General features: G+C 59.6%; 1 protein-coding gene across 1 annotated transcript; it reads left to right on the top strand.

The window, feature by feature from the left end:
• Positions 1 to 5,346: 5,346 nt before the first annotated feature.
• KRBA1 (KRAB-A domain containing 1) lies at positions 5,347 to 20,443 on the top strand. The gene is made up of 17 exons (XM_008697387.2): positions 5,347 to 5,380; positions 5,783 to 5,902; positions 6,573 to 6,719; positions 7,345 to 7,500; positions 8,404 to 8,535; positions 8,772 to 8,945; positions 10,096 to 10,251; positions 10,916 to 11,134; positions 11,570 to 11,743; positions 12,119 to 12,292; positions 13,992 to 14,144; positions 14,842 to 15,024; positions 15,848 to 16,024; positions 16,122 to 16,253; positions 17,262 to 17,363; positions 17,806 to 17,967; positions 19,423 to 20,443. Exons 1-17 carry the CDS (start codon positions 5,347 to 5,349, stop codon positions 20,340 to 20,342), a joined length of 3,315 nt encoding a protein of 1,104 aa, XP_008695609.2. The 3' UTR covers positions 20,343 to 20,443.
• The last annotated feature ends 404 nt before the right edge of the window (positions 20,444 to 20,847 follow it).

Genomic DNA, 20,847 nt, shown 5'->3' with positions numbered 1-20,847 from the left:
GGGGTCTTGAGCGAAGCAGGTGGGGAGGGGGCTTCAAGGAGGCGGCCCCGGCTCCGCCCCCGGCCCGCGCCGCGGTGCCCTCTGGGACGTGTAGTTCGCGCCTGCGCCCAGCGGGCCGCCGAGGCCGGGGGTCTCCGGGCGGAAGCCGGACCACCCCTCTTGGAAGGGGGTGGGGGGCGCCTGGAGGCCCGAGCGTGCTCAGCCTCTCCTTTCTCCCACTGCCCGCGACCCCAGCTCCGCTTTCTCCCGCGCTGACCTCGGTCGCCGCTGTCGCCGAGGGTCGCGGCACAGTCTGCGGCCGGGGAGCGGGCGCCGCGGGCCGCGCCGGAAGCTGAGAGCGGAGGCTGAGTCCCGGGATGGCTCGTCAGGTGAGGCGAACTGGGAGGACAGACGGACCGACGGAAGCCTCGGCCGGTCAGCCAGGCGCGGCGTGGTGCGGTGTCGTGGTAGGGGGGCAAAGACCCAGGGATCCTCCAACTTTGGTATCGGGCTGTGCTCGGCCGGGCGGGCCTGGTGCGCAGGATTTCGTGCGGAGAAGTCGAGGCCCTCGGACGACCCCCGGTCTCCTCCCCAGTCCTCGTCTCCCAGTACCCTGTACGTGGAGCCTGTCTCTACCTTTGGAAACTCGTTCCTTTGGGTTACGCATCTCCCTCCCTCGGCGCGGCTTCTTTTAATTATTTAACCTGGGAATCGTGGGCATGAAGGCCTCAGAGGAATGAGTAAATCTGATGTTTTTATTCTTGGTAGGATCCTGGACCCTTGTTGGAGGGGGCATGAAACAAGGTCCCAGGTTTTATCCACCTGGTAGGGTGTGTAGATTTTAGAGCTGGAGGAAGAGCCCCATCTGCCACAGCCTGGGCCGTTCTGGCGAGTGTGCGGGGTTTGGGAAGACGCCAGGAAAATATGATGATACCAATGGGGAGTTGTCGCAGTTCCTGTGGGTGGGCGCCGGGAGCCAGTTCTGTAATTTTCGTGGCCATGAACTCGGGCCAACCTCAGCCAATTGTAGACTCCGTGGTTTGGAGGTGGGTGGGTAGTGGGATGGCCGGATCTAGCCTCCCAGATCCAGAACCTCCAGTCATTCATGGCCGGCAAGCTCTTGGGAGAAGCCGGGAAAAGTGGGTGTTGTGGGAGCAGGGGCCGCCTTCCTTGCAGCTCTGGCCGTGCAGTGAAGCAGCCTAAGGACACCCTTGCTCAGGTACCCTCTGGCCCTGTGCTAGGCTCTCCTCGGGGTGCAGTTTCCTGTTCTCCAAAATGAGGGGTTTGGACCACCAATCTTTCAGGTCTGCTGATCCAGAAGGATGAGTCCTCACCCTGTGTAGCTTCATGGAGTGACTTTGGGGGCGGTAGATAACAGATGGATAGTTATAGGGAACACCTCTTGTCCTTCGGCCCATTGTGGCTCCTAAAAGCCCAGGGATGTGTGAGCACACCCCATAAGTGGGGAGCAGCAGGGTGCAGGGTCCAAACTGGGAACCCAAGCCTGGCATGCTGGGAGAATGGGTCTAGGCTGGGAAGGACTGCGGAAAGGTGGACGGATCCTGTGGGCACCCAAGCTGTGGTTTTCATGCTGGGCTAGTGACAGGGTAGAAGGAGTGTTTTAGTAAGACCAGCGTGGCAGCAGTGAGCTAGGCGGCTGTGCAGTTAAAACAGTCCTGGGTCAAGGGGGGCCTGGGTGGCTCAGTCGTTAAGTGTCTGCCTTCAAGCAGGGGCTTGGGGCAGAGGGAGATGAAGAAGCAGACTCCCCGCTGAGCAAGGAGCCTGACATCCACATGACATCGAAGTCGCAGGGCTCCATCCCAGGACCCTGGGATCCTGACCTGAGCCAAAGGCAGATGCTTAACTGACTGAGCCACCCAGGTGCCCCTGTGTCCAGGACTTCTTAAATGCCAGATTGGGCCACTGATTGGACCAGCTGCTGGGAATGTGGTGAGCCACCCATTACTGAAGGCATTCAAGGAGAAATTGAAGAGACATCCCATTTTGGGTGGAAATCGGCATTAAATGATCACTGCTCCTTAAAGGTCTAGGCAGTTGTCTGATTTCTGGTTCACAAACACACAACGTTTGAGAGCTGGCTCCTGGGAAGAAGGAGGGCTGGGTCTGTTTTCAGGGGTCTGTTCCCCAGCATACTTTCATTCCCAGCAGGGCTGGGCAGGGCTCCAGCCTATGACTGGGCTGCAGTGCTCCCCTGCCCTGGGGCTCTAAACTGAGAAACTGTGGAAAACGTAGATTTCTGGTCTTACTGCTGGTTTAGTAAATCGAGGCAGGGAAATCAGCCCTAATAATTAAAAGGAGCCTGAAGTAAATCGTTTGAACCTAAAAGTGCTTTTGTTTTTTCAGTCATTATGTTGTAAAAAGCTTCTGGTGGGAGAAGCTGAGGAGAGAGTATTTTTCACTCAATTTGCTAAACAGAGAACTTGTCTGCTGACATCTGGGGATAAACTGCCTCCCCTCCCCCAACTGTCGCGTGGCTCCCCTGGGGCCTTACGCCCATGTTCCCTTCCCCATCCAGAGCAATGCCATTTGGACTCTGCCACTCAGCAGTGTCTATGGGAACATTTCTTTGTACCCAACATCTGCCACTACAAACCTTACTGGGTAATAATAATTTTGAAAAATAGATGTTTGATGCTTGTTTTCTTAAGGTTTACCAAGATCATTGGTTATTATAGTCACAATTAAGCACAGCAGAAAAGGCATCCAGATCTCAGCTCAGAGGTCCCAGTCCTAGACTTGGCACTGTAGTTGTCTACCAGCTCAGCTCGCTGCTTCCCCGCTTGGCACTGTGGAACCCTCACCTGTCACGTGGGCTAACAGTGTCTGACCAGCCACCTGCAGAGATCCGTTTTGTGAATTGGTGAGCTCTGAAATGCTCCGAAACGAAGGATCCCACTTCTGATGTCTGGGTGCCTTGAGAATAAAGCCTGCGCGGGACGCAGCTCACTTAGCGTCCAGCAGAGTGCCTGTAACATGTGAGTGTTCGGGTGAGAGGGGACAGGGAGAGGAGAGGGAGCCCATGTGGGCCGAGTGTCTCGGGTGCCTGTGCACGCGCACGATAGCACGTGTCGGGAAACCTGGCCACATGCCCGTGATCTCCGGCTGTCGCCATCAGGGGGGAGATGCTCAGGCCGGCTGTAGTTCACATGACCTGCGTTCCATAGAGAGGGCACGGGGAGAGGGTCAGCAGGTAGACCCTACTGTTGGCTCTGTTGTATCTGTCCAAAATCGGGGAAGAAATGGGCATGGCTCTTTGAGAGGATGTCTGAGCGTGTTCCTGAAAGGGAGCAAGCGTACTTGGGCTAGAGGGTTGGAGATACTTCCAGAGGGTCTGCTGGCTGGCTGAGAGAACTTGAGAACTCGGGACCAAAGGCAGGTAGGCCGTGGAGAGGCTGCTTCCAGCCGGGGATGTGGACCGGGTCTGGACCAGTTGAGCGGAAGAGTGGAGGGCAGTTGCTGTGACCGTATGGTGTCAGCTGTCAGAGGGTGACAGGTAAAGTGGGGGGCAGATGCCACTGGTGACCATGGCGAGAGTTGGCAGCAGTGATGGTTTTTAAAGTCACTGACTTGAGTTGATGAAACAAGGCAGTAGATTAACTTCTTTGCTTTATTAGCAGTGTTTTCATTTTATTCGATCATTTTTCTTACAAATAGTTTAGCATCTGTTTTACATCAGAAGGACCCTTCCCATAATTTACATTCTGTTTGCTAAATTTGCATGAAGTTAATTTTTGCTGTAATTTTAGATGCATGCCTATCAGGTGCTGGTAATCTTCTAAGGTCTGATGGCCATTTTAAAGCCCACTTAGTGATGATTTTTAAAGAATTTAGGACAGAATGTTTCTTGTATCTTACAAAGCAGGGGATGCTGTCCAAGGATGATTCCAGGTCTCTTCGGAGCCCTTCCCTGCAGAGCAGGCCGCAGCGTACCAGGCTGCAAGCCCACAGGGGTGCAGAGTGGAGAGGTGCAGGAGGGGGCCAGGATGGGGGAGTGGGGACGGGGACAAGGAGGCCTGGAGGATGGCCTGGAAGGGCTCCTGCAGAGCATAGTGCCCACGTGCCGCACGGGCTTGGTGGTAAGTGCTCTGGGTCACGGCCGTGGGGATCACCGTGAGACCAGGAAAGTGAGGGCAGGCTGAGCCCAGCACAGGCCTGGAGTCCGGCAGAGCAGCTGGGCCAGAGGGTCCGTAGAAGCACTGCGGCCGTAGGATTTGGGGTGTGAAGATCAAGGGCCACCAGTGAGCACAGGTCTATTGGCTGCTGTTCTCTGTTCCCAGTCGCACGGTCATCTGTCTGTCCTGGTACGGGAGGGTCTGCCTCCTCTAGACGTGCCAGGCTGTTTGAGGTGTTCTCTCTCGCTGTCCTTGGGCGGAGCCGCGTAAACACTCTGACTGTTGGTTCCTGACTGTTGGGTCATCCGCATTACAAAGTACGGAGTGTTTTGATCTTTGTCGTACTTACTGTCCGTTTTATCTGTGATCTTGTTTTAGTGCCCTAGTGATAGGACCTCACGTCCTTGCACGTTCGAGGCGAGTTTGCTTATTAACTCCAGTGACTCTCTCCCATGGTGAATTTCGGGCCGGCTGGGCTCCCCAGCCTGGAGCTGGCCTTTTCTCAGGCCCAGACTGAGGGCCACAGACTGGGGGGACCACGGACGGGGAGGGCTTCTGTGGGGCGCTGTCACAAAGTACCACGGACTGGCACAGACTGGCAGGCTTCCCTGGCAAGTGGGTCCTCTCGTGGTGCTGGAGGTGAGGGAACCACAACCAGTGCAGGGGCGGGGGGGGAAGGCTCTGGGGCAGGACCCTCCCCCTCTCCTCCAGTCTCCGGTGGTCCCACGTGTTCTTGGCTTACGGCTGCATCACTTCCTTCTCTGCCTCCATTGTCACAGGCCTTCTCCGCCCCGTGTGACTGTGTCTCTCCTCTTCTTATGAGGACACCGGCCATACTGGGTTAAGGGCCCCGCTAGGCCAGTCTGACCTCACCCTAACTACATCTGCAAGGACACCATTTCCAAATAGGGCCCTGTTCATGGGGGACTAGGGTAGGGACTTCAGCATACCTTCTTGTGGACACAGTCCAAACCCCATCACTGTCTGGTGAGCAGATTCCCGCCACTCCTTCACCTGCGCCCACGTGTCAGGTCCCCGCCACACTCTCACTGCTCCCCACTCCCTGGTGTACCCCTGGATACACGGCGAGGATGGCAGCGCTGGGAGGGAACCGCCAACTCCCCGGAGATTGTGCCCGCAGGTGTCCGTGGCCTTCCAGGACCTGGCAGTGAGGTTCTCGGAGGAGGAGTGGCAGCTGCTGGCGGAGGGGCAGAGGGCGCTCTACCGGGACGTGATGCGGGAGAACTACGAGACGCTGCGCTCCCTGGGTAAGGAGCCTGCCCCAGCCCCGTGGGAAACGGAAGGGAGGCGGGATCCAGGACCAGGCAGGTCCTGAGTCACCCTGAGCCCGCCAGGCCTGAGTCTTATCTACAAAACGAACAGCGTTTGGTGGTGTTCTGAGCACCTCAGGCTGAGCCGAGGGCCTCACAGATCTTTTATACCGTTATTGTTTCCCTAGTCTGCACCAGGGTTCTGGGTAAGATTTGGTCGGGGCACCCCAGCACGGGCAGAACACTGAGCAGCCTGGTTTCTGAGCATCCGGCGGCCCCGCAGTTCTCGGGATTTGGGTGATCACACGAACACACACGTAGACAGGTGCATGCGTGATTGTGGTGGGTGGAGGCCAGCTTCCATTCCCAGGGGCTGTCCCTCCCTCTTTTCTTTCCCAGGGACAGATGAGCTGCTCCCCCTCTCTGCCTTCCTGTCTCCTACGGAGGCTGGAGGAGCCATGGAAGGCAGGAGCTCCGCTGGCGAGGGGCAGGAGCCTTCTAGGGGAGGAGGCCCCCCAGGTGAGTAATCTTGACAGATGAAGGTCGGGCCCCGTTGGGTGTCCTGGTCCCCCGGGCAGCCTGATTCAGGTGGACTCACTCTTGTCCCTTCCACTGTGAGGTCCTCTGCCCCTGGCTTTACTCCTCGGGGAACACTGTGACCTCAGCCCTTGCTGTGCTCTATACCCAGACCTCTCTGTGACCTTTCACCCTTGGCCCCCCGGCACGCTGTTGCCCGTTGTGTGCAATGCTAGGAAGACACCTGAGGTTGCCTGTGGAGAGTATCCGCTGCTCAAGCCCCCCTTCCTGCCACTGACGTGCAGAGCCAGGCTGCAGCTCCCGAGGGCGCAGCCACAGGGCTGACCTCTGGGGGCCTCAGAGGATGGATGTAGCTGGGAGGGTAGGGGTGCCAGGAAGGGCAGAGGGCCCGGCCAGTGGGAGGGGGTGGGGAGGCAGCCCTCCGTGGCATTCCCGTCAGAGAAGTACCAAGTGATGAGGGACACTACCCAGAGTCCCCAGCCCGTAGTCCCGGCTGTGCCCGGGGCGGGGCCTTTTCACTTCCCGGACATCAGTCTCTCCTTGGCCGCTGCCCGCGTGGCAGGATGGCACGACACGCTGGTCGGCAGTCCTGCCAGAGCGTGAGTGCCGAGCTGACCGAGGGCGTGGGGGTTCAGCGCGGCCTCTCTGGCAGGAGGAGCACCCCCGCACAGCCTGCACCTCACTGCGCTGGTGCAGCTGGTCAGGGAGATTCCGGAGTTCCTGTTTGGGGAGGTCGGCCCGGAGAGCGAGAGTGGGAGCGCGGCAGTCAGCCTGGACGGGGAGCGGGGCAGCCCCGAGGGTAAGTCGGACGACGTAAGTTCAAGCTGGGTGCCGTGGGCCTGCGCAGCCCCTGCCAGACCCTGGGTGGCGTGGCCTGGGTCGCGAACGCCCCGGTAGCACGTCTGCCCCCGAGAAGGCATGGGTGGTGGGTGAGACAGTGGCGCCTGGCCTTTCTCGTGCTGTCCCATTGTGCCCTGTGTGGCAGGTGAGGCCAGTCCCTATTCTGGAGATGAGGGGGACGAAGCTGTGCCCAGTTTGCGTGGCCAGTGGGGCCCAGTCCCCCCCAGTCTGTGCTCCGCCCACGTCCCCAGAGTCTTGGTCCTCCCCCTGCCCTGTTCACCAGGTGCTTTCAGCTCAGACCGTACCTCCTCGAGAAGTCTGTCCCCACCAGCCCTGGCCTTTGAGCCTGCTCAGTGGATGGCAAATGACACAGAAAGTCGGGGTGGGGGGATCTTACCAGAACAAGACTGGGGCTGTGAGTCTATGTGTCAGAGCCCGGGAATGACAATGCAGAGGATACTGACATCGGGTCATTGTCAATGGCACAGGGCAAGGAAGGGCCGGGATGGGACAATGTTGGGGGCATTTTACCCACTGCTGGGCTTAAGTCTAGTTTCACATGTCCTCTCCGTCCTCCCCAATAGCAGCTGTGACCGTGGAGACTTGTCCTCTCCGAGGTCTGCTCAGCTGCCTTCCAGACACGCCGACAGGCTGGCCACGCCTGGCCGCCACATCTACCAGCAGCTCATCATCCAGTGATGTGCCGGGGGCCAGGGGCCAGGGGAGCCCCCTTCCCATCAGTGAGTACAACCCAGCAGGGGCAGGGCTCTGACCCTGGAGGCAGGGAGACTGGACTCTGTGCCCTCTTCATTATCTCTAGGACTCAGTTTCCCTTATTGCTAAAGTGAGCTGGCTCCCCAAAGAGCAGGACAAGGGCCCCTTTCTGTAGAGCAGAGAGGAAGTGTGATACTCGGTCCCCGAGCAGCTCTCTCCCAGCCCTGCATGCAGAGTCCTGTGCATTGACTCACCATGAGCAGAGGGCAGTTTCCAACATGCAGGCCTGTCGGTGAGGGACACCTATGTGTGCCTGACCTGAGTCTCAGACCTTCTCACCAAGGCAGCCCTAAGAGCAGAGAACGGCAAGGGTAGCCACTAGAATTTCTCCGGGGTCTCACTGTATTTCTAAAAATTCTTGCAAACTTTGCATTTGTTGGGGTATCTGTTTTTTATTTAAAACATTTTAAATGAATATGGACTAAAATTGGCACTCCTGAAAAACAGACCCCATTTAGCCTGTGATTTTAGGTGTCACCTGGCAGATTGGCTCTGGGGGTCCACATGCTTAGATTTGAGAAGCATGAGTACAAGTTTGGGCCCTGTGTGTCAAGGCTGCTGGACTCACTTACTGAGCCAGAGTCAGAGGCTGGCTTTGGAGGGTTCCGAGTTATTCACAGCAAGCAGTCTTGGTGTTTACAATGACACCAGAAGGAAACAGGGAAAGGAGCCCTGCCTTTGCCGGGATGGACTCCCAGGACAAGCCTGCAGGAGCTGACTCTGCCACAAATCCAAGTTTCCAGGACTTGGCTGCCTCCCGGGGATGCGGGGGGCACTGAGAGGCCTGTCCTCTAGGGGGACCAATCTGGGGCAGTTCCTCAGGGCCAGGAGCCAGAGCTAGAAAGACCTTTCTGTCTCTCCTCTAACAGAAACTGCTGACAAACCAAGATCTACAGAGAAGGAGGGCCCAGAAGCCCCAGGTGGGGAGCCCAGCCCTCCTACCTATAGCCCCAGCAGGAAGAAGGGCCATGGAAAACAGGAGAGAGAGACCCTGGGGACAGGTGAGAGGCTGGCTCTGCCCAGAGTGGGGTGTGCCCTGGAGCTGAGCAGGGAAGGGAAATGGAGGCATGCTTGGTTCACACAAGCCTGTCACGTGGCCCTTTCATCTCGGCCCCCTGACAGCCCTGCACGCCAGGTGTCCGGGTTCACACAGGTGGGAATCTCAGACCGTCTCAGAGTCCCATAGTCGCCATCATCAGGGCGGCCCTGACCTCGGCTGGTCTTGCAGGTGCCGTAGGAATCCCTTCTGGGAACAGCCCCTTGCAAGGCCTTATCAACTGCCTGAAGGAAATCCTTGTGCCTGGGCCGCAGCACCCTGAGCTGTCCCCAGGCTTGCTGCCTCCTGTCCCCAGCCAGGGCGCTTCTCAGCTAACCAGAGCGGAGCTGGGGCCTGGGAGCCCACCCTGGGGAGGTGAGTCCCCTGGGGACCTGTCTCCGGCCAAGGTTTCTGAAGCCCCTGAAAAGCTCGAATTGCCCTTCTGTAGCTGTTTCTCTGTAAATACGTCTTCCCGGAGGAGCACGCCCGGCACAGCTGCTCCCCTATCATCAGCGGCCTGTTTCTGGAGCCAGGTGACTTTCTTAGGAGAATGACATTTGGTCTGCTGGTAGAAGGAAGCTCAAAACAGACTTGGCTCTGGGTCCTTTTGTGTTTTACTTGTGCTAATACGGGACCTCTGAGCAGGAGCTGCTGAGCGTCGCTTTGCGTTGACTCTAAACGGTGCAGAGTAGGGGGTGCAAAGGGGGCATCGGGCGGCGTGGTGGGGGCAGGAGCAGTGAAGACTGTGAGAGGCTCCTGAAGCCTTTGAGCCTTGGTTTCCCCATCTGTGAAAGGGGGTCATTGTTCCCACCTTCAGGTACAGTGACGTATTTGCGCGTGTGTGTGTGTGCGTGTGTGTGTGTGCGCGTGCGTGTGTGTGTGTGTGCGCGTGCGTGTGTGTGTGTGCGCGTGCGTGTGTGTGTGCGCGTGCGTGTGTGTGTGTGTGTGTGTGTGTGCGTGCGTGTGTGTGTGCGCGTGCGTGTGTGTGTGTGTGTGTGTGTGTGTGTGTGTGAGAACAGCTTGGTCCTCCTCAGAGAGAAGCTCTGCTCAGGGCCCAGGGAACCGCGGGCAGGTAGGGACCTGTCCACTCACTTCCTTCTCCATGTATGTCCCCCCCGCCCCCCGCCTTGATGCCGCACCTTCTCATCTCCCTCCTTCCAGTCGTCTGCTTCAGGGAGGTGTGAAGACAGGCTTTTTTTTTTTTTTTTTAGACTTATTTATTTATTTTAGGCGAGGCAGGGGAGAGGTGGGGGGAAGGGTCAGAGGGAGAAGGAGAGAGAGTTTCAAGCAGACTCTGTGCTAAGTACAGAGCCCAACATGGGGCTCCATCCCACAGCCGTGCCACCCAGGTGCCCCAAGACAGGCATTTTTAAGCCAAGCACCAAGGAGACAGTGGCCTGTGCAGGTCTAAATCAGCTGCAAGAAGACCCACATTTCCCGATTTCTGGCCCTCATCTGGACTGTCCACTCTTTGTTGTTTGTCGTGGCTGGGCTCAGGGCGAAAATGCCTTCCTTTTTCCTATAGTGAAGACAGAGGCAGTTTCCGGGGCTTGTCCCCTCCAGGGTCTGCTGAACTGTCTGAAGGAGATCCCAGAGGCCCGGCACAGGCATCCCAGCCCCTCAGGAGTGGGGGACCCACCGCTGCAAGAGGACCCAGGGGCCTGCCAAGGGAATTCTGGAGGTAAAGGCCATTGGCTGGGCAGGGGGGGCCCTAGGACAACATCTGTTTCGTCTCCCTGCTGCAAGCAGGCCTCCACATCAGGCCCTCAGGCCCTCGCCTCTGCGTGTAGGTCAGAGTTGCCACATGTTAGGGACCATCCTTGTCGATGGAGTTAGGGAGGTGCTACGAGGTGTTTCATCAGTCCATGATCACTATCCAGGCTGGCTATTAGAGTAGGGCTGAAAGTTGCAGAAGGGAGGAACAGACCTTAGGGAGGGGGAGGCCGAGAACAGAAGATAGAGCTCTGGTCCTGTAGACGCTTGGGGCATAGTTTTGAATTGGGCGTTCTCGTCATGTTCGCGTGGGCTGGGGTAGCGTTTCCGGACACTGTAGCGCCCCCAAGACTCGGTAGCTTCTCAGACTGTTGGTAAAGTCGAATTGATACAGACTTGCTGGCCTTGGAGGAAAGAGCCTGATTTGGTGCCACCCGAGGAGCTCGATGTGGCTTCTCTGAGTAGAAACCTCTGGAGGCGCCCCAGAAGGCCCAGGGCAAGATGGGAGCGTGAGCTGCTCCATGTGCTGGTGTTCGAGCAGTGACCGCCTTGGAGCCAGAGACTGCGGTGGGGCCAGGGGCCTTGGGAGCCCTGTCCTGACCCTATAGCGCCCTCACGGGGGCTTCCCACAGAGCCCAGACCCCTCCAGACCCCTCCTCCCGGCCCTGGTCCAGGAGCTAGCAGCGCGCTTCCTGTGGTGAAGATGGAGGACGGCTGGGCCCAGAGCCCCCCAGTGCCTGCATCCTGTCAGCTCAGCAAGTGGACCCACAGCCCCTCTGCCACCAGGGGCCAGGGGGGTGATGGAGAGACCAGAGGGGTCCGAGTGTCCAGCTGGGGTCCCATAGCTCAAGGTGAGGCCTGGGGGCATCTCTTAAGTCCTCCAGTGGGATTCTCAGCCCCACCGAGGTTTTGCCAGCCCACGGGGAAGGGAGCAGGTCCTTCTCAGGCAGTGACTCCCCTCTCTTCACCCACATCCTCCTAAATCCGGGCGCTTGCCTGGGAGCTTTCCATTGTAAGGACTTCTGTTTACAGAGATTTCCTGCCTGTCAGGAAACTGGCCACTACATACATGTGGGTCTCCCCACCCCACCCCTGGTCAGGGGCGCAGATTGTGTCATTGCCCTGAAACAGCGAATCAAAGTCCCCCACAGGGTGTCCTGCCTGGCAGGCCTCCACACCTGGTGCAGGACTCGTCACCCTGCTGAAGGCAGGTTGGGGCAGCCAGCCTAGGGCCGGGCCAGGGGAACGTGCCCGAGATGGTGATAGGGCCATCTCCCCTGTCCCAGCCGGCAGTGCCTCGAGCTCACCCCTGGAAGCCCTGGAGGCCTGTCTGAAGGGCATTCCCCTGAGTGGGTCGTTACCTCCCCAGCCGCCGGCCGCCTCTGGATTCCGGAGCCCTCAGCCAGGAGACCCCGGGTCTCAGAGGCCCGAGCTTCAGCCCTGCAGATCACACAGTGAAGGTAGACCGGGCCCTGGGCTCAGGGGTGCTGAGGATGTCATTAGGCGCTCTGCTCCTCATCCTGGGCCCCTGGAGGTGCAGGCCCTTCTGTAGCCCCTTACTGATGCCTCCTCTAAACATTCCCGAATGTGGTGGAAGCCCAACTCTTCCTGCCCGCTGCCCCCTCTGAGGGCTCTTACTAACTTTCTAGTCCCATGAGACCAACAGTTGGGTTCACGTGGGTTTTTTAACCAGTGCTTGAGCCCCTAACCTAAGGGGAGACCCTTGTGGGAGATCCTTTGGGATAGGTGTCCTGGGTGCCCACCTCCAGCCCAGGGCCCAGGGGACCTCTTGTCCAGTGGCTTTCTCATGATGTCAGCTGTGCTGTTTCCTGCAGAGGTGACTGTGGGGCCTCTTCTGGCTCTGAGTCTGCAGGGCTATGTGAGAGGCAGCCCCGCCCTCCCCTCAGGTCCCCGCAGCACCCCTCCCAGCTTCTCCTCATCCAGCAGCACCGATGGGGACCTGGATTTCCAGAGCCCTGGGGGCAGCCAGGGGCGTCCGCCTGGAAAAGGTGAGCTGGCAGGCCTGAGGCTGGGAGTCAGTCCTGGGGAAGCATGGGAGACCTCTCTGACCCAGCCCGGTCAGGCTGCCATGCCCGGCATGTGGAGCAGAGCTGGGGAAGTGGAAGCAGGAGCAGACAGGGGACTTGTTGCAGGGTGGCGGTGGGTTGGTGGGGTGGGGTGGGGGTGCAGTATCCATTTTAGCGACTTGGCTCCGAAGGGCAGGACAACATCTGAGACCCCTTACAAAATAGAAAGAGGTCTTCTTTAGTGTCAGCTTCTTCCTTACCCCAGCCGTAAAGGAATGCCTATAATACCGAACTGATCTCTGACTTAGGACAAATGTCCCGAGGTTCATGTAAAAGCACTTTAAGGAGTGTCTTGGTGACCTATGTCTCTCCAACCCCCCCCCGCCCCCCGCCATGCGGAGGTGGCCACGGTGAGCTGTCACACCTCTTTGGAATCTTGCGGGACTCTGTAGTGTCCCCTCTGGACCTTTGTCCCCACTTGAATCATCCAAGCGCTCTTCCTCTGCCTTGGCCACAGACACCGGGTCCCCTGTTGCCCGCCTCTGTATCCTGCCTCGTCTGTTGGCTGCGGAAGGCCTGGAGCTGCCCCAGGACTCTGCCCTGGGCCAGCGGGAGCCTTTGGAGCCGTGCTGGGGCCTCCAGTGCCCGTGGCCACCTGGATCCCTGCACCCACTGTGGCCAGCCGCTCGCTGTGGGGGCTTTCCCTCTCACAGGCGGTGGCATTCTATACACAGCTTTCCCACCTTGCTTTTTGTTTTATTATCTCCCTTTGGCACCTTCCTGAATTCTGTCTATATGTCTCTCAGACACTAGCAGCACCGCGTTCGTCCTGACCGCTGCGCAGTACCCGTCCACAGGGGTCAGCACGTGGCTTGTTTGTGTGGCCTCTGTGAGTTAACTTTGCTTTCTAAGGAGCCCAAACCGCAGGAGAGTTCTTGCTGCCTTGTAGAAGCTTCCAGCCTCGCTGCCCAGCTCCCTCTGTTGCTCCAGAGCTCAGGGAAACCGCATCTGGGGCTTCTGTAATGGAACTCTGCCGTGCCAGCCCCACGCGGCAGCGCAAAGCTCCAATACTCTCTTTCTTTGTGCCCTGCCTCGTCCGGCGTCAGCGAACGCCTTCAGGAGAGAGCGTGGCCACGATGTCAGCTCACGTAGGAAGGGCCTTTCCTTTTTCGGACTGTCCGTTCATCTGCTGCTTCCACAGCTCTGTCACTAGAAATGCAATATTTGCAATTTATTTGTTTTTTCCCCCAAGTGGCCACTACACTAGCCCTGGCCTTCTCAACCCGCTACATCGTATCTGGAGGTGAAGGCACCTTTAGCGTTTCCCTGTGACTAGTGGAGGGGCCCTTACGGCGCTCGGTCCTCAGGGCTGTCTGTGGGCAAGGTAGCATGGTGGCCTCCCAAAGGTGGAGCGCAGTGTCCGAGGGAGCCCAGCCTGTGCCTGTGGCTGATGGCCCTTGTCATAGCCCACTGACCAGGTTCTGTGTAGATGGCTCAGACAGGTTGGCCTGCCCAGAGCCGGGACAGACACATGGTGGGGACAGGGCATGACAGGTCCAGTGCTCTGTGCCTCCTCCCGTGGCCCCAGCTGCTCTGGACACAGGGCTGTAGGCAAGGCTCCTGGGCTTCGCAGAGATTGAGCTCTGTCCATCCAAGATGGCAAATGTTGGATTTTTCATAGGAAGCCCAGTGGGCAGCTCCCCACTCCAGGGCCTGGAGAACTGTCTCAGAGAGATACCTGTGCTCAGGCCACAGTCAGCCTCGTCCTGGTCCTCAGCAGGGGACAGGGGGCCCCAGAGAGCGGAGCCCAAGAACTGGATGGCAGACAAGGAAGGTAAAGCACAGCTGCCCCAGTGTCTGAGAGCAGGGAAGGGCGACTCTCACACGGCCAGCCCTGGCCCTGCCTCCCCACGCAGCTGGCCGGCCCACATCCAGCCCTGAGAGGAGAAGATGCTCTGGAAATGGCCTGGGCAGAGGCTTGTGTGAGGCCAGGAAGCCGAACAGTGCTGCCAGCCTCTGAGTCGTGGGTGGAGTCAGGGCAGGATACCCAGGGCTGCATCGGGCCTGGAGCCCGGGCCGGGCTGGGGCTGGGGCTGGGGCCGAGGCTGGGGCCGGAGATGGGGCTGGGGGGCTGGAGCCTGGGCTGGGCTGGGGCTGGGGCTGTAGCCAGGGCTGGGGCTGGGGGTCTGGGACCAGCCAAGAGGTGAATTGCAAGCCCCACCATCTGCTCTGAGTTCAGGCCTGAGCCAGGGCCTCGGCAGCAGAGTACCTTTCGGTCCTGACTGTGTCGGCCCCCCATGCCTTGGTGTCCAACACAGTCTCTGTGCTGTGGGGCCCCCAAGAGTCCAGGTGGCCAGATGTGGGGATAAAGAGGTCCTGGAAGATTTGGGTGGCTCCTGGGAACATCTGTAGGCCTGGTGTGTGTCCCACACCTGGAGCTCATGTGCCTGAGAAGCCAACAGTGGCAGAAGCTAGTCTCTGTCCAGTGACTTCCTTGCCTCAGTGCCCCATGGGGCATTTCATCGAAACAGGGCTGAGAGGCGAGGCCTGTGAGTCAGCTCACCTGGGACAGAGTCAGGGGGAAGCACCCACCAGGAGCTTCCGGCTGGGCAGCCCCCAGGCGCTTACCTCCGGCAGCGTGCCCGTCTGCTACCAGCGAGGACTCAAAGACCACGGGGCCACCAGGCCAGGGCCATGGAGGTGGCTCCAAGATGGTGAGCTGACATCTGCCTTGGGGTTTCATGGCATGTCTTCCCTCCCAATAAAGTCTTCGACGAGGGACTAGATTCCCCCTTTAGTCTCCTCTGCTCCTTCCACCCCCGCCCAGTGCCCCGGCTGGCAGCCTGGGCTGCGTGCTGCGTGCTGGAGCAGGTGCATTCCCCAGACCGCTGGCTGCATGCCCCAAGGTGCGCTGAAGAAGACCGTAAACTGGATCGTGGAAAAGAAGGGGGGAGGATGGTTTTCAGCAGCTATCAGGTTTCTCTGGGAGACGACTGTTCTTTCCTTTATTGTAGTGGTTGCCTGGGGCCGTGGGGGTAGGGTGGCAGGGTGAGGGAATCTTTCTCCACTGTTGGCACTGTTCATTTGTACTTACAGCGGTGTTCCTTCCTAGCCCTGCCGGAGTGGGCTGGCAGGGTCCAGTTTATTTGGATAAATGTGGTATTTCTGAATATTCCCAGCAGAAAAGAACTGGCTCTGGGGAGCTTCCTGTGGACAGGACTGAGTCTCTGTTCTTGGACCACTGGTCCTGAGTGAAGCAAGTAGGAGGGGCCACCTGGCTCTAATACCCTGGGCCTGTCTGCAGCCAGCGGCTGGCTAGTACCAGGGACTTGAGACTCCAGGAAAGTTCCCTGCTGGCTTTGCTCCTCTCCACCTTCCATGGCCAGAGTGGGAGCTGTTCAGGGTCTCCCAGAGCTTGTGTGAGGCCGTTGGCTGACCTGAAAGGGGACCAGCTCTGCGTGCCTGTTCACTAAGGTAGACGGTCCTCCAGCCTGTCATCAGGCTGATGGACAGAATGTTCTGTTGTCATTTGCCCAGGTGCAGCCACGAAGCTGTCCCCGCTCCATTGTCTGGAGAACTCCCTGAAGGGGATCTTGCCTGGGAGGCCCTTACGCTTCGCCTGCTTGGCAGGTCCCAGCCCCAGCCCCAGCCCCGGCTCTAGCTCCAGCTTCAGCAGCTCAGAAGGAGACGAGCTCTGGCAGCTGCTCCCACAGGGTGAGCCTGCAGGGAACAGAAGAGGCCAGGGAGCCATCTGCCGCCCACCCCCCACCGGGGTGCAGCCACTGCCCTGACACCGGCTTTGTGTTGCCAGAGAGGGACCGCCTTCCCGGCTGCAAGGCTCCTGGCCCTCTGTCCCCGCGCCCGGACGGCACCCTCACCGGCAGCAGCTCTGGAGAAGGCCCAGGGAGAGCAGAGGCCGGGGACCACTGCAGGCCCAGTGCAGGTGAGCTGGGGGGCTCCTGGGAGGGGGCCTGTATTCTCACTTTGCCTGACTCTCGCCGAAGTTCTCTGCTTTTGTCTTGCCTGAGTTCCCTGCCAGTTGAGCTGCATCTGAGAGAGAAGGTAGGGCATCGTGCCCCAGGATTGTTCAACAAGTGTGTTGAATTAGAAAGCCGGGCAATGAACCTAATGTGTATATGTGCTCGCTCTATAACGTGCACGTCGTGTGCGCCGATAACATCTGTTCACGTGTATAGTGTTGTGTTGGTCCCAGCCTATCGGAGGTGGCGCTCTCCCAGCCCATGTTACTTGTAGGGAGCCCCGTGGACATTGACCCCTCTGGGGCTAGTCCTGTGGCTCTTATAATCATAGGACGCATGTCAGCAAAAGCCATCAGGGAACTGGGAGGAGCGGGACTTATTACTGCAGTCCCCGCGGGGCACGCAGCGTGGTCGCAGGTAGGGAGGCAGAGCGAGAGCAGCGCACGCACCTGGGCCTCAGCCTGTGTTTGGTTCCAGGGTGGGGTGTCCGGCGGTGGGTTCGCTCTTTACTGGTGAATTCAAAGCCTCAGAGCGGGAGTTAGGGCACGGGGAGGGAGAAGCGGGGGTGCTCAAGTGGCCAGTTACCTAAATGTAGGTGTCACTGGGCCTTCTGAACGAGGGACATTCATGGCTCGGGCGGGGCTGATTCCTTGTCTAGGGGTTTGCTCATCGCTGTGTCGGGCAGCCAACGGTATGTTCAGCCAAGACAGATGTCTTCTGAATGGACGGCGCAGCGATCCAAAGCTCTAAGTCAGGCACTTCCACTGTGTGTCCGTGTGTGTGTGTGTGTGTGTATAATGAGGATGATCGTAATATACATTTTCCAAATTCGACAATAAACAAAAGCAGTGTCAACAGGGAGATTCTCCCACCTGGGAGAACTTAGAGGTTGTCCTGCCGTGAAAATGCTGCCTGCTCTCCCGGCAGCCTCGCTCCTCAATGCAGGCCCGACCCGGTGTTCCTTCCTGCAGGAAAAGCAGAAGAGAAGACGGGGGGCAGGTCCCAGTTGCCCTGGAGAGATGTGTACTCGGAAATCCCGGGCCAGCCTGGCCCCCTGGGCCGTGCTGGAGGAGGTAGGGGTGCGGTGAACAGTCGGGGACGGGAGCTCCCTCACGGCTCAGTGGGCCTAGTGGGACAGGGCAGAGTGGGCTGGGCACCGACCAGTTTCCCGTGAACCACGGGGCGCCGCCAGCACGTGCCTGGGGGACCCTCACTGGGGTGGGGCCTGCAGATCACGGCCTCTCTGTCTGCTCCCTCCGGCCTTCACCTCGGGCTAGAGCCAGAGGGGTCACTCCCTGGGCGCAGAGGACTCCAGAACTAATCCAGTGCACCCTCATCACACGTGCCCCAGTGGGCCATTCGGCCAGGGTTAGACTCCCTGACAGGCCAGGCGTGTCTGTCCTGCATCCCATCTAACCAATTTGTGAAAGTTGAAAGTTCCATTTTTTAGGCCATGTCCAAATACCCGCAAATCAGATAGGGGGCTATCCCAGGTGCTCTGTGCTCTTTCTGCAGGGGCAGCTGGAAACCCCTGCCCTGCCCCTCAGCTGGAGAAAAGGCCTGGGGCGGGGCCCTGCCAGCCTCTTGGATCAGCCCCTGGGTCCCTGTCCTGGAAGCCCAGGGTCAGTGAAGAATCCAGGGGTCTGGCGCCTGGAAACGGAAGACCAAATGTTGCAGGTGAACTGGTGGCTTCCCCGTCCCCTCAAGTTGTCAGGAGCCCTGCGGGCACAGGGTGGGCAGAAGGTTGGCATCTGCAGTGGTCCCCCGCCTTCCTTCCCTGCTAATCAGCTCCTTCCCGTGGGGCAGGCTGGCCAGAAGCCTGGGGGAAGCTTGTACCTAGCAGCCTTCCAGCTCGTTCTGTCATAGGCAGGAAGGGTCTCACCCTGAACTCCAGGTTGCTGTTTCATTCAGTGTTTTCTCACAGAAATAGCAGTCTTTTTCATAAAAGTACTTTCTAGAGGCAAGCCTACTAGTGTAGATGACCCCCAGAATCAAAGTCTGGGGTTTGAGGAGACCTTCCAGAGAGATGAGGAAACCGGCCCAGTAGTGTTGAGTGACGTGGCCCAGGGCATCCGGAGAGACGGGGGTCTGCCTCACACCTGACCCCGAGGGAGCTCCTCCCCGTACCTGTTAGAGGCACGGAGGGAGCGCGTGGGGCTCAGTCTCCTGGCTCGCTGTGGGACCTGCGCCGAGACCCTCACCCCGGCCGCTTGGTTGGAGCTCCATGGCTGGCTCGCCGCTTCACTGCTCTGGAGGCACAGTCCCTCAGGTTCGGGTGGACCCGCCACGCTGCCAGCGTCCTAGCCCTTAGCTTAGATCCTTCCTGAAGACGCTGACCAGGCAGCATTCCAGACCATCGGAGGTGCCCATGGTGCTCCTCAAGTCACTTCCTTCTCCTCGTCCTTCTGTCTGGAGCCTGGGCGTGCTGAAGAGGGGGCAGAGCTGGGCTGGGGTGCAGAGAAGCGGGGGAAAGCAAATCCTACCCCCCAGTCCGGCATGGTAACCAGGCTTTCATGTGAGGTTTGCCTGGGGTGGAGACCAGTTCCAAGGGGCCTTATGGTGAAGGATTAGGTGATTTTTTTAAAAAGTTAATTTAAGCTCTAAAATGCTCGGACTGTGACCTCAGAATAGGGAGGGCGGAGGTCAGGACGGCTGTGCTGTTGAGCAACAGTGCTGGCCCTGCTGCAGGCCCCTGGCCACCCCACTAGAAGCGTCCCTGCCCCAGGCTGCTCCGGCCCTCCGGGCCCCTCTCCCGGGTGCTGTCCACAGCCTTGGCCTCTTGCTGTCTGCCAAGCCTGCTCCAGACCCTGCCCTCTGATGCGGTAGGGCAGGGTTCGGTGGTCTGGGATGCCATTTGCTCTGAAAGGTGGTCCTTTTCCTAGCAGATGGCAAGGCCACTGACTGTCCTAGGAAAGCTTGAGACCCAGTCCATGGTTTACCCTGTCCGTGAATTTGGGGAGCAGCCAAGAGATGTGCCCCCTTTGATGTCCTGAGCACTGGCATCCGTATTCTTGAGCCTGAGTCATTTCCGTCCCGTCTAAAGCCAGGCCTCAGTGCTGTAGGGGCCCCTTGCGGGGAGAAAGGTTCTGACAGCCCGCGAACTCTCACCCTGTGTCCCTGCTTTGGTTTTAGCCGGGACCCACGGGAAGCCACTTCCCAGAGGCCTGCCGGAGCCGCCCCCCGCGGCTGCCCTCCGCCCGGCTTTGCCGCAGGCACCCCCCCAGCCGTGCCCCTGCGGAAGCTCTCTGCAGCCCGAGCTCCGCAGCCTCGGCGCTGCCCTCTCGGAGAAGCTGGATCGGCTCGCCGCGGCCCTGGCAGGCCTGTCTCAGGAAGTAGCCACCATGAGGACCCAGGTGGATCGGCTAGGGAGGCGCCCTCGGGGCCCTGGGCTGAAGTGCCAGGCTTCCTGGCCATGGGCCCCCTCCCGGGGACCTCGCTGGGCCAACGGCCCTGCTCACAGGCACCAGCCCTACTGGAGACAGAAGGGCCCCGCCAGGCCGAAACCAAAGATCCTGCGTGGTCAGGCGGACGGAGGCAGGGCTGGTGACGCCTCAGGCCTTTCCTGCCGAAGGTTCCGCCCAGTATCTCAGCTGCCTCCAGATGCCCCCACGGCAGAACCTTCTGGGCCCCACTCCAGCCCTTCCCAGCAGCCACTCTCAGCACGCAGCTGCCGTGCCGTGGTGCCTGTGCATGCCTCCCTTGGACACACTGGGGGTCACCAGAGTCCCCCCACCCCTTCAGTGCCTACTGCCTTACCCCCACAGGTGGCTTCGGCACCCAGGGTCGATGCAGAGCCGCTGTTTGCAGCAGCGGTGCCGCCTGGGGCCCGAAGCCGGCCCAGGGATCCCAACGGCCTGATGGCGGGGGTCCAGAGAGCCCTTGAGGTGGAACTGTGGGGTGGGGAACACAGGGCCCCGAGGTGGGGGGCCCCTAACCACCTTCTTCATCAGCTCAGTCCTGCTGAAGCTGTCCCCAGCCTGGCCACTTCTCCTAGGGGCTGTTCCGCGCCCTCGCCCTGCTCCAGCCGAACCTTCCCCACTTCCGCGCCGTGAAGGGGCTGAGCACCCCTGACTCCAGGACGCTGTTCGCTCAGGGAGGCCGCTCTTCGGGGTGCATTTCTCAGCCACGCCTATGGCCTTCTTGGCTCAGGTTCGTTCAGATGCTGCTTTCCTTGTCCTTCCCCCCCCCCCGGATCGGTCTTGTCCTTCCCCCCCCCCCGGATCGGTCCTAGCTTGCAGGTGGCCGGTGTGCCCGCGCGCACGTGCGCACCGCGTTTGCCTAGACGCTCCAGCAGCCGCAGTGGGACCACGAGCGCCCTGCTTCCTCGCACCTGCCCTTCCTGATCTCAGCACTGAGGAGGGCTTGGCCCTCGCTTTCCTGGTACGTCAGGCGCATGAGTTTCACTTGGAGAGAACCCTGCCCTTCGGCTGAACCTGCGTTTGCCCGTGTGGAGTCTAACATGAGAGAAGTGGGGTACTGAGAGAAAGGCCCTTGGCTACTAGGAAGGAGCCCCGCGGGGCCGGACCGGGACCGCTGTTGGGTCTGTTACCAGGATGA

The sequence above is a fragment of the Ursus maritimus genome, unplaced genomic scaffold (genome assembly GCF_017311325.1).
Source record: "Ursus maritimus isolate PB19 unplaced genomic scaffold, ASM1731132v1 scaffold_3, whole genome shotgun sequence".
Taxonomy (NCBI): Eukaryota; Metazoa; Chordata; class Mammalia; order Carnivora; family Ursidae; genus Ursus; species Ursus maritimus.
This window is presented reverse-complemented; position numbering and strand designations above follow the sequence as displayed.

Excerpts from the sequence above, each read along its gene's own strand:
- KRBA1 (XM_008697387.2), top strand. The coding sequence starts at position 5,347 with ATGCGGGAGAACTACGAGACGCTGCGCTCCCTGG. Across the intron at positions 16,025-16,121 it reads CTGGCAGCTGCTCCCACAGG|AGAGGGACCGCCTTCCCGGC; the intron begins GTGAGCCTGCAG and ends TTGTGTTGCCAG. Across the intron at positions 16,254-17,261 it reads CCACTGCAGGCCCAGTGCAG|GAAAAGCAGAAGAGAAGACG; the intron begins GTGAGCTGGGGG and ends TCCTTCCTGCAG.